The sequence below is a fragment of the Lagenorhynchus albirostris genome, chromosome 1, assembly GCF_949774975.1.
Source record: "Lagenorhynchus albirostris chromosome 1, mLagAlb1.1, whole genome shotgun sequence".
Taxonomy (NCBI): Eukaryota; Metazoa; Chordata; class Mammalia; order Artiodactyla; family Delphinidae; genus Lagenorhynchus; species Lagenorhynchus albirostris.
Genome location: NC_083095.1, coordinates 126,055,103 through 126,075,844, shown reverse-complemented (window position 1 = coordinate 126,075,844; position 20,742 = coordinate 126,055,103). Strand labels below are relative to the sequence as shown.

At 39.9% G+C, this 20,742-nt stretch overlaps 1 protein-coding gene across 3 annotated transcripts in view; it reads right to left on the bottom strand.

The window, feature by feature from the left end:
- PIAS1 (protein inhibitor of activated STAT 1) overlaps nt 1–18,110 on the bottom strand; it is a 117,802-nt gene extending 99,692 nt beyond the window's left edge. For 2 of the 3 annotated variants that reach the window (XM_060153000.1, XM_060153010.1), the window contains exon 1: nt 18,087–18,110. In XM_060153000.1, the coding sequence (XP_060008983.1) occupies nt 18,087–18,110 (24 nt within the window). Of the gene's footprint in view, nt 1–17,177; nt 17,196–18,086 lie in introns of those variants that run through there. The other variant, XM_060153007.1, reaches the window with a different exon arrangement.
- Between the last annotated feature and the right edge of the window lie 2,632 nt (nt 18,111–20,742).

The window sequence follows — 20,742 nt, the reverse complement described above, 5'->3', positions numbered from 1 at the left end:
CAGTAAATAAGTAGACAAGTGATGGAGACAGGGCTCAAACCTGACCTGACTTCAGAGCTCAAATTTATAACCACCAACCAATACAAGTGTCTTATCACAAATCTTACCCAGGACAGAGTATGTGTTACACTGGGATGGGGACACTAAATGACAGTGAGAGAAATTAGACTCTACAGAGTGAACAAGCAGCAGAATAAATGCTTATTTGGGGACAGTAAACATGTGATAAAAATAGTTTAAGGTTATTCAAGTAGCCACCTATAGGATGGATGAAACAAGACTAAGAAAGTAAGACTTCTAGCTAAAAGACATAGCAACAAGCAAGAATTAATTATCTACATGTAAGAAGAAACTGTGACAGTGGAAATAGAGGAGACAGGACCAAGAAATACTGCAAAGAAAATCTGCAAGAACGTTCAATAATCTAGATAAAGTGTCTTTTAAAAAGCAGTGCTATACATGATCATGAGAACAATCGTTCACTTTTCAAATAGTAAAGCTTTATGGACTTCCCTGCTGGCACAGCGGTTAAGAATCTACCTGCCAGTGCAGGGCACATGGGTTCAAACCCTGGTCCAGGAAGATCCCACATGCCGTGGAGCAACTAAGTCCGTGTACCACAACTACTGAGCCTGCGCTCTAGAGCCCGCGAGCCACAACTACTGAAGCCCACACACCTAGAGCCCGTGCTCCTCAACAAGAGAAGCCACCGCAATGAGAAGCCCACGCACAACGAAGTGTAGCCCCCGCTCGCCACAGCTACAGAAAGCCTGCGCGCAGCAACAGAGACCCAACACAGCCAAAAATTTTAAAATATATAAATAAATTTATAAAAAAATAAAATAAAGCTTTAAGAAATTTTAAGTCCATCAAATTATAAAAGAATGAATATTTTTTCACAAACTCCTCCAACTAAAACCAAACAAAATGTTGCATTTACAACTGGAGATATCATCTAATTTAAGTTTCAGACAAGATGCGATGAAAGATACATTACACTTTATCTGAGAGAAAGTTAAGAAGTGTAAAAGGAAGAATAGATAAATACTAACAAAACAAAAAGTGATAAAAAATGCATTCTGTAACTATACAAAATCTTTAAATCACAGCCTTCAATCTGGGTCCCAAGTAAAAACCTTAGAGGGAAAGTATCAAGAGAACTATTTCAGAGTAACAGGTGTAACCTATTCAATCAAAGTTAGAGCTAGTAAATAGCGGAGCTCAGACTCAAAAGTCAGATGCCAAAGTCCACACAATGCTGCAGAGTACTGACAATTACAGACATTATTAGGGAATTTGAAATGAGTTTGTTTTTTTTTTTGCCGCACCACACGCCATACAGAACTCCCCTGACCAGGGATCAAACCCGGACCCTCTGCAGTGGAAGCACGCAGTCTTAACCACTGGACCACCAAGGAAGTCCATGAAATGATGTTTTTCTTTTTTTAGTTTTTGTTTTTCTAATTTTGGCTGCGTTGGGTCTTCATTGCTGCACACGGGTTTTTTTTTTCTCTAGTTGCGGAGAGCGGGGGCTACTCTTCATTGCGGTGCGCGGGCCTCTCACCGTGGCGGCCTCTCATTGCGCAGCGCGGGCTCTAGGCGCGCGGGCTCAGTAGTTGTGGCGCACAGGCTTAGCTGCTCCACGGCATGTGGGATCCTCCCAGACCAGGGATTGAACTCGTGTCCCCTGCATTGGCAGGGAGATTCCCAACCACTGCACCACCAGGGAAGCCCTGAAATGATGTTTTTAAAAACTGTAGAATCACAGGATCATAACATAAAATAGGACTTTATTTTTTTTATTTATTTTTCTTTAAGTATACCTGACTTACAATGTTGTTAGTTTAAAATAGAACTTTAGCAATCATCTTGTCCAACTCTCCATCTAATATATGAAGTTCTACTGTAACCTCCTTAACTGATGGTCTCTCAGCCTCTACTGAAACACTTACATGAGTTCACAATCTAATCGTAAAACATCCTACATTACTAAAAAGCTCTATGAATTGAAATTTTCCTTAAACTTCTACCCAGTGGTTCTAAAATTTCATCCTGTTGGTATAGACCCCTTCCCACCCTGGCCATCATACTCAGAGTGAATGAAATAATCCAGATAATAGTTTGACTACGCTTAGTACTATCTCTCTTATTATGAACAGAGCTATTTCTACCAGTGCAACCTAATAAGGCATTTTAGACTGACTGGCCTGTTTTATTTAGGCAAGTGGAAGGATGTTGTACGTTATGATTTTCTTTCAGCAGGGACAGGGAGTCACGTCCACATCATATTGTCGCTCACATTAAGCTTGAGGTTAACTAAAACCTTTATTCAATTGTTTTCACATGACATGCTACTAGGTTAAACCTCCTCATCCTCTAATACAATTTTTAAAATTTAAAAATAGAACTTTATATACAGTGCTGTTAAACTTCGTTTTTTCCAAGTTCATTATTCCAATCTTTCAAAACCCTGAAGAACTGCACCCTGCACTCTCTACTGCAGCATTTATCACACAGTGTTGTAAACAGCTGATTTTCTAGTCTATGTCCTCCCCTAGACTTTGAGCCTTTCAAGGACACTTTTCTCCATATCACCTATGCTAAGTATGGTAGATGACATCTAGTAAGTGCACAGGAGATGATGATGATGAATTAATTCCTCTTGATTTTGTCATCTAACATTCTTCCCAGCTTTCTGACACCTACAAAATCTGAGAGTTTTGCTACTTAAATATTCATACAGGTCATCCTTAAAACTTGGGATATAACAGGGTCAAGACTATAGAGCCCAGTGGCACATGATAAGAAATTCCCCTCCATATAACAAGGTTTAACGTTACAAATAAGATTGTTCAACTACTTAGGATTCAGATGATTATTTTTCCCCAAGATTCTCCAATATTAAGGTAATTATTCAATAAACACTATCCAGGGTGCACAAAAAAAACAATTAAGGTTATCATATGCTAGTCTTGATTTATAGCTTTCAGAGAAAAACAAGCTTAGAAAAAGATACATACAATTTTTTTTTTTTTTTTTTTTGGTGGTACGCGGGCCTCTCACTGTTGTGGCCTCTCCTGCTGCGGCGCACAGGCTCCGGACGCGCAGGCTCAGCAGCCATGACTCACAGGCCCAGCCGCTCCGCGGCATCTTCCCGGACTGGGGCACGAACCCATGTCCCCTGCATCAGCAGGCGGACTCTCAACCACTGCGCCACCAGGCAAGCCCCTTTTTTTTTTTTTTTGGCCACACTACAAGACTTGCAGGATCTTAGTTCCCCAACCAGGGATTGAACCCAGGCCCTTGCAGTGAAAGCACTGAGTCCTAACCACTGGACCTCCAGGGAATTCCCACAAATGTTGTTTTTATTTTATTTAAAAAAATTATTTTCCATTATGGTTTATTATAGGATATTGACTATAGTTCCCTGTGCTACACAGTAGGACCTTGTTGTCCATCCATTCTATATGTAATAGTTTGCATCTACCAACCCCAAACTCCCAGTCCATCCCTCTCCCACCTCTCCTTCCCCGTTGGCAACCACAAGTCTGTTCTCTATGTCTGTGAGTCTGTTTCTGCTTTGTAGATAGGTTCATTTCTGTCACATTTTAGATTCCACATATAAGTGACATCATACAGTATGTCTTTCTCTTTCTGACTTACTTCACTTAGTATGATAATCTCTAGGTCCATCCATGTTGCTACAAATGGCATTATTTCATTTTTTATGGCTGAGTAATATTCCATTGTATGTATGTACCACATCTTCTTTATCCATTCATCTGTTTGTGGACATTTAGGTTGTTCCCATGTCTTGGCTATTATGAACATAGGGGTGCCTGTATCTTCTTGAATTATAGTTTTGTCCAGAAATACACCCAGGGGTGGGATTGCTGGATCATATGGCAACTCTACTTTTAGTTTTTTGAGGAACCTCCACAGTGTTCTCCATAGTGGCTGCACCAACTTACATTACCCCCAACAGTGTAGGAGGGTTCCCTTTTCTCCACACCCTCTCCAGCATTTGTTATTTGCAGACTTTTTAATGATGGCCATTCTGACCAGTGTGAGGTTGTACCTCACTGTAGTTCTGATTTGCATTTCTCTAATAATTAGCAATGTTGAGCATCTTTTTCAGGTGCCTATTGACCATCTGTATGTCTTCTTTTGATAAGTGTCTATTTAAGTCTTCTGCCCATTTTGATTGGGTTGTTGTTGTTGAGTTCTTTGAGCTGTTTGTATATTTTGGAAATTAAACCCTGTTGGTCACATCATTTGCAAATATTTTCTCCCATTCCATAGGTTGCCTTTTCGTTTTGTTTATGGTTTCCTTTGCTGTGCAAAAGCTTTAAGTTTGATTAGGTCCCATTTGTTTATTTTTGTTTTTATTTCTATTGCCTTGGGAGACTGATGTAAGGAAACACTGGTACAATTTATGTCACAGAATGTTTTGCCTATGATCTCCTCTATGATCTCTTCTAGGAGTTTTATAGCATTTTGCCTTTTTTTTTTTGAATTTCTGAATTCTATTCTATTTTTTTATACAGCAGTTTCTTATTAGTTATCTATTTTATACATATTACACCACCACCACACCCCCCAACACTTTCCCCCCTTGGTGTCCATACGTTTGTTCTCTACATGTGTCTCTATTTCTGCCCTGCAAACTATTTCATCTGTACCATTTTTCTAGGTTCCACATATATGCATTAATATACAATATTTGTTTTTCTCTTTTTGACTTATTTCACTCCATATGACAGCCTCTAGATCCATCCACATCTCTACCAATGACCCAATTTCGTTCCTTTCATTCCTTTTTATGGCTGAGTAATATTCCATTGTATATATGTACCACATCTTCTTTATCCATTCATCTGTCGATGGGCATTTAGGTTGCTTCCATGACCTGGCTATTGTAAATAGTGCTGCAATGAACATCGGGGTGCATGTGTCTTTTTGAATTATGGTTTTCTCTGGGTATATGCCCAGTAGTAGGATTGCTGGGTCATATGGTAATTCTATTTTTAGTTTTTTAAGGAACCTCCATACTGTTCTCCATAGTGGCCATATCAATCTACATTCCCAGCAACAGTGCAAGAGGGTTCCCTTTTCTCCACACCCTCTCCAGCATTTGTTGTTTGTAGATTTTCTGATGATGCCCATTCTGACTGGTGTGAGGTGATACCTCATTGCAGTTTTGATTTGCATTTCTCTAATAATTAGTGATGTTGAGCAGCTTTTCATGTGTATAGCATTCTGTCTTATATTCAAGTCTTTAAGCCATTTTATTTTTGTGCATGGTGTGAAGGTGTGTTCTAACTTCACTGATTTACATGCAGCTGTCCAACTTTCCCAGAATCACTTGCTGAAGAGACTTTTCCCCATTTTATACTCTTGTATCCTTTGTTGAAGATTAATTGACCGTAAGTGTGTGGGTTTATTTCTGGGCTCTCTATTCTGTTCCATTGATCCATATGTCTGTTTTTGTGCCAATACCACACTGTTTTGATTACTGTAGCTTTGTAGTATTGTCTGAAGTCTGGGATGATTATGCCTCCTGCTTTATTCTTTTTCCTCAGGATTGCTTTTGCAATTCTGGGTCTTTTATGATTCCATATAAATTTTAGGATTATTTGTTCTACCTCTATGAAAAATACCATTGGTAATTTGATAGGGATCACGTTAAATTGGTGTATTGCTTTGGGTAGTATGGCCTTTTTAACAATATTAATTCTTCCAGTCCAAGAGCATGGGATATCTTTCCATTTCTTTGACTCATCTTCAATTTCCTTTACTAATGTTCTATAGTTCCCATCATATAAGTCTTTCACCTCCTTGGTCAGGTGTATTCCTAAGGTTTTTGGGGTTTTTTTGGTGTGATTTTAAAAGGTATTGTTTTTTTAAACAACCCATTCAAAAAATGGGCAGAAAACTTAAATAGACATTTCTCCAACGAAGACATACAGATGACCAAGAGGCACAGGAAAAGATGCTCAACACCGCTTAGTATTAGAGATGCAAATCAAAACTACAATGAGATATCACCTCACACAAGTCAGAATGGCCATCATCAGAAAGTCTACAAACAATAAATGCTGGCGAGAGTGTAGAGAAAAGGGAACCCTCCTACACTACAGGTGGGAATGTAAATTGGTACAGCCACTATGGAGAACAGCATGGAGGTTGCTTAGGAAACTAAAAATAGAGCTACCATATGATCCAGCAATCCCACTCCCTGGGCATATAGCCAGAGAAAAACGTGGTTCAAAAGGATACATAAGCCCTAATGTTCATTGCAGCACTATTTACAATAGCCAAGATGTGGAAGCAACCTAAATGTCCACTGACAGATGAATGGATAAAGAAGATGTGGTACATATATACAGTGGAATACTACTCGGCCATTAAAAAGGATGAAATAATGCCATTTGCAGCAACATGGATGGACCTAGAGATTATCATACTAAGTAAGTCAAACAGAGAAAGACATGTATGATATCACTTATATAGGGAATCTTTAAAAAAGATACAAATGAACTTATTTACAAAACAGAAACAGACTCACAGACTTAGAGAACAAACTTATGGTTACCAGTGGGAGGGTTGGAGGGGGAGGGATAGACTGGCAGTTTGGGATTGATGTGTACACGCTGCTATATTTAAAACAGATAACGAACAGGGACCTACTGTATAGCACAGGGAACTCTGCTCAATATTCTGTAATAACCTAAATGGGAAAATAATTTGAAAAAGAATAGATTCATGTATATGTATATCTGAATCACTTTGCTGTACACCTGAAACACAAGGCTGTTAATCAACTATACTCCAATCAAATAAATATTTTAAAAATAAATACAATTTTTAAAAAGGTATTGTTTTTTACATTCCTTTTCTGATATTTCATTGCTAAAGAAATGCAACTGATTTCTGCATGTTAATCTTGTATCCTGCTACCTTGCTGAATTCATTTTTCAGTTCTAGTAGTTTTTGTGTGGAGTTTTCAGGGTTTTCTATATATAGTATGTCATCTGCACATAATGACTATTTTATGAGGTTATATTTTTTAAACTTCAAATTTTACTCATTGTAATAAAGTTAGCTGCCCAGATATGACAGAACAAAATCCCAAATAAAACGTAAAACTGAGAAGCAATCTGATTGAGCTTCACATTAAAAAGCTCCAATTTAAATGACAGGATACTCCAAGTCACCGTTTTCCAAACTACGTTCATACGGTTAATAGATATTCAGAGTAATAGGGTGCTGGGGAAAAACTGGTCCAGGAGGGACTTCCCTGGTGGTCCTGTGGTTAAGACTTTGCCTTCCAATGCACAGGGTGAGGGTTTGATCTCTGGTCAGGAAGCTAAGATCCCACATGCCTTGGGGACAAAAAACCAAAACAAACAACCAAAAGCAATACTGTAACAAATTCAAATAAGGACCAAAAAAAAAAAAAACAAAACGGTCCAGGAAATTCAAGAGTCTATAATTCCCCATCATGCCCTCCCTTCTCAAATAATATTCACACATTAAAGGTCCTAAGAAGTCTAGCAGAAGAAGTATGTTAACTTTGCATCCAACATTTTACAAATTTACTTGACCACAAAACTCTTCTTTATTAATATCATTTTAAAATCACTGTCATCTCATTTCTTAGCACTTCACAAAAAAAGTATTTTAGAAAAAATTACAAGATCTTCAAGTTTTCCATTTTACATCTGTTGTTCTAGCAACATTATTAAAAGCATCCTCTTCCACTCTTAAAAGTGTCCCACTTTGGTTGATAAATTATATATGGTCACTCTAATACTCTAAAACTAAACACAGGGACTTCCCTGGTGGCACAGTGGTTAAGAATCTGTCTGCCAATGCAGGGGAAATGGGTTTGAGCCCTGGTCTGGGAAGATCCCACGTGCCGCGGAGCAACTAAGCCCGTGTGCCACAACTACTGAGCCTGCACCCTAGAGCCCGCAAGCCACAACTACTGAAGCCTGCACGCCTAGAGCCCACGCTCCGCAACAAGAGAAGCCACCGTAATGAGAAGCCTGCGCACCGCAACAAAGAGTAGCCCCTGCTTGCTGCAACCAGAGAAAGCCCGTGCAGCAACGAGGACCCAACGCAGCCAAAAATAAATAAATTTTTTAAAATAAAATAAAAGTGGATAAGATGGTAAATTTTAAGTTATGTATATATTACTATAATTAAAAACTTTTAAAGAAAAAAGAAAACAAAATTTTTAAAGATTTGTCATTTAAAAATAATAAATTACTTAACATATATCAAAATATTAAATTAAAAAGACTATTCCAAGACAAAAAAAATTGTAAAAATAGTCATTATTTTACATTTTTGCACATCTCTTTAATGTCTGGTTTAAAAAAGACAGCCTCATTTTCATATCCACTTTCACATTCAATCTGCATTAGGTTGTTTTGATTGAAGTACATGAAGAAAATTCAGCATCATGCAGATATGTAGTGGAAAAAGATGGCATATTTCAATAGCTTTCTCAGATAACTGTGGATATTCTTTGGTCCTCTACCAAAACTCAACAAGTGGCAGTTTCTTAAAGGCTGTTCCAATATGGAATCTGAAACCATATCAATGAACATTTCCTACTCTGATATACTCAAGTCCGTTGGTTTGTCTTACATTTCCAATGGATCTTTTTACTATTTTGCAATACCATGCATTGATTATTTAGAAAGTATTGGTTCAGTGAGTTATGCAGTTCTTCCAAATGTTGACCCTTTCACTTTACAACTTCAATATATAACATTCATTAATACCACCCGGGAGACTTCCCTGGTAGCGCAGTGGTTACGAATCCACCCGCCAGTGCAGGGGACACGGGTTCGATCCTTGGTCCAGGAAGATCCCACGTGCCGCGGAGCAACTAAGCCCATGTGCCACAACTACTGAGCCTGCACTCTAGAGCCCGTGCGCTGCGACTACTGAAGCCCACACACATAGAGCCTGTGCTCCACAAGAGAATCCACTGTAATGAGAAGCCTACGCACCACAACGAAGAGTAGCCCCTGCTCACTGCAACTAGAGAAAGCCTGTGTGCAGCAACGAAGACCCAACACAGCCAAAAAATAAATAAAATTAAAATAAAATAAAACAACCACCACTGATCTTATCCAAAAAAAAAAAAAGTCAAGTATTGGGAAACTGTCACGCTCAAAGCGGCAAACATAAATCTTCCAAAATTTTATTTTCACTTGAAAGCTGAAATTTTATCATTAGCAACAAATATTGTCAGTTTGTCTTGCTGTGACAGGCTCACTTGGTTTAGTTTCGAGAAAATGTCTGCCGAATACCCAAGTCTTTATAACCATACTTTGTCAGCCATTCTTTCAAATAAAAATGGTATCCCATTAAAAAAGTAGCTAGTTCAGGGCTTCCCTGGTGGCGCAGTGGTTGAGAGTCCGCCTGCCGATGCAGGGGACACGGGTTCATGCCCTGGTCCGGGAAGATCCCACATGCCGCGGAGCGGCTGCGCCCGTGAGCCATGGCCGCTGAGCCTGCACGTCCGGAGCCTGTGCTCCGCAACGGGAGACGCCACAACAGTGAGAGGCCCACGTACCGCAAAACAAACAAACATAAACAAACAAACAAACAAAAAAGTAGCTAGTTCAGCATGCCAACTCAAACAACTGCACAAGTTCTTTTTCTTGAATTAACCATCATCAGATTTGGTGTTCAGTAAAAGTGGTTTACAGGACTTTTCATCACACAAAATATATTTTAAAACATATTCAAGAATTGAGACATAATGAAATTAATAAGTTTTATTGCTTCATCATCTTAATTCCAAGTGCATGATGTCATAAACTAGTACAGTTTAGTGTTACTGCCTTAATTCATGTAATTTTACCCACCACTGATTTTACAAATGTCAATATAGCAAATAATGTCTTACTTCTATTGAGAAAATAGTTTTGACCTGCAGGATACCCAAAAAGAGTCTGGAGAACTACCAGAGTTCTGGGAACACACTTTGAGAACCACTGTAATAGGTGGTGCATTACTTGGATGATTAAGAAACAAATATTTTTAGTACATATCCCACTATAACAAGAGTGTTTAAATAAATACACACATTTATATGGTGATATGCTCAAACCAACTGATAATCTGGTATTTCACATACAGTCGGAACTCAAACATATAATGAACGACAGAATATGATACTTCCTGAATAAATAACAAATAATTACCAAATACCTACTATAAGCTAGACTCTGACCTAGGTGCCTCTATGTTCTCTTTCTTGGGTAACTCACAGAAGCCCATAGACCAGACTGATGATTTTAATACATGAGAAAAATATTTACCCTGAAATCTTTCAGATCTTAAGATTAGACCTACATGGCTACAAGAAAAAGTCTTAAAATTCACCATAATGCATAAGATAGCATGTTTAAATTCTATTTTAAGCACTATGCCATGAAGCTAAAAACAGGCTTGCTCACATTCAGAAACCCAAATACAAAATGAATTGCTTTGGCTGTGTACTGCCAGCACCCCATAAAGAGCCTACATTCATTTCTCCTCAAGCCAAACAACCCTTACCTGTTACAGTTTTCATTCCTATTTTTAAGTGAGACTCCAATATTAATATTATAGGAGTTACATTCAATGTGGCAACTATTTTTTTTAAAAAATATATAGGAAACCATCAAAACAAGTTAAGAACTTTTAGACATATACACTGATAAATTCAAGAGGTAAACCTCTACAAACATACATATGAAATATTTGCACTGTAAAAAAGAGACCATCTCGTTTTGGCACATGTCATGGAAAGAGCTTCAATATAGTATACAGTTAAGTGAAAAAAGTCAAAGGATACTGTATATAGTATGATTATGTATAGTAATACATATACATTCATTCAATAAATATTTACTTACTGAGTTCCATGTATGTCCCTAATTTGTTCTGAATCTAGACATACACACATACAATAAATTATGAATGTTATACAGACATACATAATTAAATGTCCAAAGAAAAATGAATAGGTCAGACACAAAAGACTACATATTATAGGATTCCATTTATACGAAATGTTCAATACAGGCAAATCTATAGGGACAAAAAGTAGATAGCGGTTGCCTGAGGGTGGGGTGGGTTGTGGCAATGGGGTGATAGCTGAAGGGTGCAAGATTTCTTTGGTGGGGGGATGGGTAAGACAAATATTCTGAAACTGGTTGCGGTGATGGTTACACAACTTTGTGAATATATTAAAATACCATTTAATTGTGCACTTAAATGGGTGAAATGCATGGTATGCAAATTATACCTCAATAAAACTTATGCTCTCTCCTTCTCAAAAAAATAGAATAGGTACCAAAGAGGTTGCAAGGGGTAAGGAGTGGGTGGGGTGAAGATGAAGGCCTTTAAAATTTTATTCTACTTACTGCTGTAACATTACAATGAGAAATGTAAAAGGTAAACCTAAAACAGTCTTTCATAAATTATCTGGATTTAATGTTATTCAAGTTCATCTACGCAGCAGCCACGAAAAAAAGTATGAAGATATGACCCTATCGCCGAACATTCACAATTTAGACTTGTCATATAAACATGTGCAAGTGCCCCCTCGCTAACAGAAACAAATCTTGAATGTAACTCATTTCACGAATATATCTTAGGCACCTACTCTGTCCACAGGGTAGGGATGAGGGAAAATGGAGTGGTGTACAAAGCAGAACACTAGTCAAAAATAAAAAAGCAAACTAACAGTTCTGGCTTTAAGTTAAAAACTTTTGCTATACAGTGGAGGAGACAAAACAGACACACGAAATGTACTGGAGTCAGACTATAGAAAATCTTGAATACCAAACTGAGAGCTAAGACTTTATCCTGTTTTCAATGGAAAGCCAGTGGAGTGACAGGATGAAAGGAGTGTTTGGGGAAAACTGACCTGGCAACCAAAGGGGGGAAATTGAAAGCAGAGAAGAATAGCAGGAAAGGTAAGAAAGAGATGAAGCTTTTAAAAATAGGAACATATATTAACAGTCCTGTGAAAGTTATTGATAATTCAAAGTTACTAGTTAATGTTCAAGGGGTTTATGTTTGTTTTGTTTGCTTGATCTAATGTGAAGCAGAAAAGGAAAAAAGGTGATTTCTTCATTTTGATGAATTTTAGAAGTTCATGGCTAAGAATGAAGGTTTACCAGAAAATTCTGAGGGGAGTAGGGGCTTAGGGAGTTTTTATTCACGTGCTACCACGAAACCAAGAGTAGAGGGAATCAAAAGCAATTGGGAGTTCCACAATTTTTAACATGGAAGAGGAAGTAGCACTCAAACATTCTGCAGTAAGTAGCAAAAAAAAAAAAGCATAACAATTAGTACTATTTCTGAAATTGATAGGAAAGGACAACTAAGTATTTTTAAGTATCTCTATCACCTATTTCTGAAAAATCCTAATGATACAATTTGTTATATAAATGCTAAAGATTTAGGTGAGGAACAAATTTAACATATCAAATTTAGAGTATGATCAATTTCATACCCTTAATTTCATCAGCTGTTCCTTCTACAGTGCAGTACTTTCAGATGTTGCACAAATAATATTCTTAATTCAATTCACACATGCATTTATTAATTGATTTAACCCATAAAGGTTCTTAAGATAGAAAAATGGTTTCATTGCCTATGTAACCTCCTTTCTCTAACAGCCTCTCCAAAACAATGTTACCTACCAATCTTACACTATGGCAACACTTTGCTTTGAGATTAAAAATATGGGTAAAGCAAAAATTCTCATAATCTATTTCATACTTTACCAAATGTTCTGATTCAGAGCATTTATATAATGTTTACTGACAGATTTACAGGAACAGAAATAATAAAGGTATAAACAACGAACAAATCAAAAATTACTTTTCACTCACAACACTTCACCTAATCAAAATCTTATTTGCACTGTTCCCTGAAGCACACAAAAAAAAGGTCTGTAGAATAAATATATTTAGCTAGAGTAAAACATTTTCAGGGGATTCCCTGGTGGCACAGTGGTTAAGAATCCACCTGTCAACTCAGGGGACTCAGGTTCAAGCCCTGGTCTGGGAAGATCCCCCATGACGCGGAGAAACTAAGCCCGTGCGCCACAACTACTGAGCCTGCGCTATAGAGGCCGCGAGCCACAACTACTGAACCCCGTGAGCCCAGAGCCCGTGCTCTGCAACAAGAGAAGCCACCGCAATGAGAAGCCCGCGCACCGCAATCAAGAGTAGCCCCTGTTCGCCACAACTAGAGAAAGCCCACACGCAGCAACGAAGACCCAACACAGCCAAAAATAAATAAATAAATTAAATAAATTTTTAAAAAAATATTGCAAACTTTTCTATCAGGCTGTTTGTCAAGACATTGTTTAAAATAGCAAAAAAGAAAAAAAAGTGGAAGTAATCTGATTGTCCAATGATAGGGGACTAGCTGAATAAAATACAATGTTACCTTTCAAATGATCATATAAGCCTATATTTACTAACCTGGAAAGACAGCCATGAAAATAGCAGATTACAAATAAAGAGTAGTACAATCTCTCTTTTGTGATGTATATACATATGCATTTACTCACAGAGGGAAAGTCTAAATGGATACCCAGATGTTAACCATGATATTTCTAAGTGCTGGGATTATAGGTGCTGTTTATTTTTGTGCTTACTTTTCAGTATTCGCTGAAACTTTCTCAAGTAAAATGATATTTGCAAGAATTAATGTCTATGATTCCAACTAACAAACTCAAAAATCTTCCTTGCAAAAAGCCCAAGGAATATCCAAAAATACCCTGGCATAGAGCAAGAGGGAAAGTATTAGCAACAACATAGCTAGAATTCTTTGTGAGCGAAGCACCCTAGAGGGCTCCAGGACTGACATGGCACCTTTAATGCAGCCTACAGTACAGGATTTTGAAATCACAAGACCTAGGCTCAAGTCCCTGCCACTTTTATCTGTTATGACCTTAGGCTAGTCACTTACCTTTTCTGGGCTTACTTTATTGGTAAAAGGAAGATATTACCTGCCTTTACTACCTTAAAGAACTGATGGAAAAATCAAATGAGATAATGTGATACATTATGAACTGCAAAGTACCATATAAGACATTATTCAAACATAAAAAAAAAAAGGTCCTTAATGCCAGAGCAGAATACTTCAGAACACACTGCAATTCTATGAAGTAATGAACCAGAGGTTTGTTTGTTTTTAAAGGCTATGTCTCATCATAAACACTGCAGCTTTCCAGAAATTTAGATAATTCTTCCCATCCCTACTACAACTCTAAGACATTTTCTTTTCTTATCCCTAGTTACAAGCAAGAAAGGGTGCAAATTACACTGAACTCAAAAGCCTCAGCAAGAACCCTGGAGTAGCATGTTGATGGAGTTCACCAGGAGAAACCCAAGGTTAATCAGCTATGGACTCACCACTAAGCACTACTGCAATCAACAGGGATTACAAGAGACTCTTTGAAGAGAAAGACAATACAATTATCCAGGAGAAAACGGAGGAGGAAAAGGAGATATTTCAAAACAATTATATGAAATACTTAAATATTAAAGTGTTTTACAAATTTTTAAATATTGTTCATAAACATGGTGACTTAAAACAAAAGCCATCTAAATGTGGCACTTGAGAAAAGCAACTTATGGAAATTCAATTCAAATTCATGAATAAATTGTCAGATTTACTTGCTTCTATCTGAAATAAAAGCGGACAAATTACACCACAAAGATCAAAATTAAGTGGCTAGTTCTTGAAAACAGAGGCAGAATATGACAACAGAATTTACTGACATGCTTATACAGATACTACTTTTAAAGGTATGGTTTTTAAAGTATGATTTCTCTTCCCCTTGAATTCCATTATTTACTCCACTAAAATGATAATGAACTTCTTCCTTCCCACTGTTCCTCCAGTGAGTTAAAAACGGCAATATAACGCAATTTGACTTTTAATGCAAAAAAATTTGTAATTTTTTTTTAAACTACTTTAAGAGGAGCTACATGAAGCTGTCAGATTAACTTCCAAAATCATCTGGCCATCACACCCTCCTGCTTTTGAGTTCCTAAAGACAATAAAATGCTCACTCTCTACATTCTTACAAATGTCATTTATGGGTATTCCCCTAATAAAAAATTAAACCTTTCATAAACAAATTAGTACAGAGAACTTTTTGATATGTCTGACTCATAATCTAATTTTTATTGGCAATATCTTTAAGTGTTGCAGCTTGCACAATTCCTATGGGGGTACAGATCTATCCATTTTTCCCATCTGATCTTGCAGATCTGTTATAGATTTAAAAGGACTCACTAAAATGGGTCATGAGGAAAAAAATTATGAATACAATCCACAGCAAAATGAAATGTGGGTTGTAAATTAAGATAACAAAAGTCACTATTTACTCAAAGCCTCATAGTTGGAAATCCATTGGAATACTTTTGTATTCACCTACAACTTTGAAAAATCTGAGTTTTTCTTAATTCTTACTCTGACCTTTCATTCCTTATTAGGAATAAGTGCTACTTATCTCCAAACACCACAAAAAACAAATAAACAAAATACCACTCAGAAAATATAATTTCAAAAGGAGTATCTTCCAAAGCTTACTGCACAGAAAATTACATATACACATTCTTAAATAACTATGGTAGGCGTTTCTAAGATCATCTCCTCCCCTTCAAAAAAAAAAAGAGCAAATGTAACCACAATCAAATATAAACATGTTTAACACAGCTATTACTAACTAAGCAATTTATCACAGCTCCTCAAAGTACTGGGCACACACAATGACAGACCAGTATGTCAAGAGCAGTTATCATAAGCTGGAGAAAAAAACTGTACAACAGAACATAATATTAGAAAAAAACTCCTTTGGAAAAACTCAAGTAGATTTTGGAGAGAGCAAAACAGGAGACCAATTTTAGAAAAATAATGTTTCCCCCCAAGTGTTTAGCGTTCATCTGATGCAGGCTCATTTTTGTGAAGAGAAACTTTACCTAACAAGACTCACACCAGGGATCTGATCTATCCCTAAAGGCACTTTCTTAAAATGAGAAAGAACAAAGGAGTAAATCTCCCAGCATGTGCTTTCCATACCAGTTTCTTTGGACAGCATCAAGAGTGACAACATAGCCAGCACAAGCTTTTCAGCTTTACTCTGTAGTCCACGTAAAACAGAACTGATTAGCTATCATTCAAAAGGATTCCTAGCAAAATAAATATTAGAAGGCAAAGATCACAGCAACATAGTGACTACATTTTAAAACTACAGAAAACATGTATCTTAAAGTTGCACACTTTTTTATTTCAAGAGTTAATTACCTCCAAATACTCAAATTTCTAGGGCTTTTTCATTTCAGTCAATAGTTTGAAACTGGAAAAAACGAAACCATCCATTCTAAATCTGCTCTCCCTTAATTTGCAATTAGAAGTAAATTAAAAAAGAATGACACTCAAAGACAGAGCCTAAATATACAAATTTTGGAATGTTAACATTGAAAAACTATTGGGAAAAACGATCCCTCAGCGAAGGTTTCCACTGAAAAACTCTCCAGAAACAAACCTGGCGTTTGCTTGTTCTAGGAGTTGTCGTTTCATTATAACCGTGATAATTCTTTAAATAATTTTCATTAATTATAAAAAGACGACTCTCCCCAAAGATCTACAACTGTATATCCCGATCTCCACTCTGACAGAGATGTCAGTTCTCTGGGTCAAGATTTAACCAACTACTCGGTTCACACACAGGAAGCCACAGAGAAGGGAATATCGCGTTCACAGCCTCGAAATAATACGCGTTAGTTAAAAACTGCTTGTTACTGAACCAAAATTAATCAAGCGGAGCCCCATTTGTCACAATCCAATCATAAGGGTTCCACCCCCCCTCCCCCAACTGCTTGTGTAGTGGCATATCTGCTTCGGTAAAGAAGCCATCATCAGGTAAAGATTGGGGTGGGAGAAAAAGCGGGGAAAAGGGGGCACCCTTTCATCCAATTTCGCGAGGCGAGAGCAATTGGTACAGTTGAGAGGAAGGAAGGAACGTTCTATTTATTGGGGGTTGAAGTAGAATGAGGGAAAAATTTCGTTCAAATCAACATGGCCAGCAAGATGTCCCTACAAACAAAAGGCAACGGGGGGATATAAACACTAACCATTCACCTCCATCAGCTATAGCATCGCCATCATGGTGTGTGCAAAGACCCCCCGAAGGCTCCTCTCACCCTCCACACCAGCCAAAAGGAAGAGACGAAAAAGAAGGGAGAGTAGCTGCTTCCCACCACCTACCACTGCTTCCAAATACACACCCTTCGAGGGGGTTTCTCCCCCCGGTTGCCCGGAATCAGAGAAAAAGAGTACCGTCCCGCCCAGGCAGACTCCCCCGTCACCCCCCAGTCGAACCCCAAAGCCAGCCCGGGGTTCACTAAACTTTACTGGAGCTTCTCCCCCACATCCCCACCCCATCGCCCCAGGATCGCGCTGCCCACAAACGGGGCACCCCGGGCGCCTCCTGACAGGCGGGCAGCCGGGGAGAACCAAGTCCGGGGCGGGGGCGGCAGGGAGCCCCGGAGGGGCGGGGCGGCAGGAGCCAAGTTCCCGGGGGTCTGAGGAGAACGCCTGACAGGAGCCCGGGACTGCAAAGGAGGAAGAGGAAGCGGCGGCGGGGAGCTCTCCCAATGCCCCCAACATGAACACCCTGCCCCTGCCCCCGCTCCCCACGGGGGGCGGGGAGGCTGCCTGGAAGGTGAAGAAGCCGAGCCCCGGGGACAGCCGCGGCCCCCACCTCCCGACTCCCTATCTCTTCCCCCGCCACCCCCGCCAGAGGCGCCCACAACAATAACACGCTGGGGACGACCCGTCAGCGCCCCCGAGGCACCCGGGGCCCGCGGCCCGCCGCTGCCGGGCCCCCTCGGCTGGGGCCCGGCGCGCCGCTCCTCTCTACAACTCCAGGCCCGGTTGGAGTCAGGCCCGAGCAGCCCCCCAGGGTCGGACGCATCCCCCCTGGCACCAGCGGCACAGTCTCCGTGGCCGAATATTAGAAGTGAATTCGAGCTGCGCTTTACCTTTAGTTCCGCACTGTCCGCCATCTTGCGTCTGTCAGCGCAAGCGCAGTGAACATCGCCGGGGACCGCCGCTAAACCCGCCCCTCTAGCCAGCCTGGCCCCGCCCCGGCCAGTCCCCTCTCGCCCCTCCACCTCCCCGGCCCGCCCCCGGCCTCCGCCCCGCTCCGGGGGCTCGCAGCCCCGCCCCGGGCACGTACAGCTGCGAGACGGGCACGTACCATTTAAATAATGGCGCCAACCGAGGAGGTTTGACAGTTACTCCCCCCAGGCTCCCCGCCCCTCCTCCTTGCCCGGCTGGCGCCTCCGGAAAAAGGCCGGAGAGGGAGGGCTTCTGGCCTGAGCCCCGCCCCTCCGCGACCTGCGGAACCCTTCTGCAAAGCTTCGATGCCTACAGTCACAGGAAAAAATAATACCTCTCTCCCCCAATCAGCAAGTCCTTTTCAGCACCTGCTACCTGCGAGGCTACATGTGGGCCGCAAACAACAATACGTTATATTTAAGGATCACTTGATGACGCATTTCCAGGTTTATTTGCTCAGATCCTCCTGGTGACGATGCGGTGAGGTAGGCAGGGAAGAGATTACAATTCCTGTGGTATATGTATGTATTCAGACATAAAAGCTCAGAGAGGAAAAGTGACTTGCCCAAGCTAGTACTTAAAAGAGGTTGCCTCTAAGACAAAATTCTGAAGACGTTTATTCATTAACTTATTTGTTTTAACAAATAATTATTTAGTGACTATGTACCGGCCCTGTTTCTAAGGGCTATATATACATTGGGAAATTAAATACAACAGAGTTCCTGCCTCCCTGTAGTTCTCTAAAGTGGGAAACAGACAACTGAACCAATAAAGATACAATTACAAATGGTGATGAGTACCAAAAACGAGCAAACGGTCCAGTGAGAGAAAAGCGAGTTGGGAGGAGATGTACTTAATCCTGGAAGGGCTTGCTCCACGAAATTGACATTTAAGTATTCGTGATGAAAGAATTATTTCACACCCTCCCCTCTCTACTAAAATCCTCCTCCCAAACCACTGTTCAACTTTCTCACACCTGATGGAAAAGACATCAGATACGAACTCCTTGTCTTCTCACCACCAAAACTACTTTTATAGGCATAGTAACATTGGGGTTACTATGAAAGAAGTTTCCCTATGCCTATGAAGGCCTGTCCCTCCACCAGGGACCTGTTTTTTTTTTCCCTCCCACGTTCCTAAGGATTTTACTCCTACAATTACCCCTCCCTCCAACATCATTACATTCTCTCCCCGCCCCCATTAGATTATTTCTATCTGCATATAAACATACTGAAGTTCCTCCCATCTAAAACAAACCTTGACTCCAAATTCGCCTCCAGAACTGCCCAATTTCTCGTCTCTCTTCACTGCATAAATTCTCGGAAAGGTTTTTCAAGAGCTCTCTACAGTGCTTGTTCCCACTTCCTCACTTCACGAAATTCACTCCTCAGCCTACTGTGATCCAGCTTTGACTTCCCTCATCAAGATCACTTATCAAGATTACTAATGATCCCCAGGTTTCCAAAGCTAACTGCCAATTCTCTATCCTTATCTAAATTGACCTCTCAGCAGAACTGCAAACAGTTGACAGCTTCCTTTCTTTTGAAACACTTTTCCCCCTGAACTTCCCTCAATATCTTATTCTCCTGATTTTCTCGTTCCCTCACTGAGCCTCATTTTCAGAATCCTTTGCTAATTTTTCCTCTTTGGCTCAATCTTTAAATGTTGCAGTGTTCCAGGGCTCAGTCCTTATACTCTTCTCTACTTTACTCTCCCCAGGTGATCTCCTTGATGCTAAGTCTACAAACTGATGACTCTCAGATTTCTGTCCAGCCCAGACCTCTCCACCAATACCCAGATTCACAAATCCAACTGGCTACTTAATATCTCTACTTCATGACTCATGGTCATCTCAGATCCATAGCAAAAGGCCTTGATTTTACCCCCAACCCTTCTTTCCCAGTATTCTCAGCGGATGGCACTTTCATCCACCCAGTTGTTCAAGCCAAAAATGTAGAAATCATCCTTGGTTTCGCTGTTTCATTAACCTCTCATAATCAATCCATTGGTCAATCCAGCTGACTCTGTGTTTCTACTACCATCACCCTACTCCAGGCTGCCATAATTTCACAAATGGACAGCTGGGAAGGCTACTCAACTGACAGGGCCACATTGACTTTTGTGGCCCCAGGCACTTTTGCCTTCTAAAGACTGTGGTATATAACAGATATTATTTGACCTCCTCCCTGGTTCCTGGCACAGAGTTCCTAAAACCCTTATTTCCTGAGCCATAGGACTGTCTTTTGTTAATCATAACAAGCCCCTTTCCACCACACCTGAATTTATATTAATGAGGTGACTCAGGGTGGGGCTCTTGCGTAGTTTAAGGATGGGAGCTGGTCAATAGAAAACCACATGTGATTAAAGAGAGGTCAGTGAATAAACGGAAGTACTGGGAGGCATATCGGGAGGCAAAGTGGGGTGCCTGAAGAGGGTGTGGAAGCTTTGCATCCCCTCCCCGCCCCGTACCTTTCCCTATGCATATCTTCCATTTGGCTGTTTCTGAGCTGTTTTATTTATAATAAACTGGTAAATGTAAGTAAAGTGTTTTCCTGAGTTCTGTGAGTCATTTCAGTG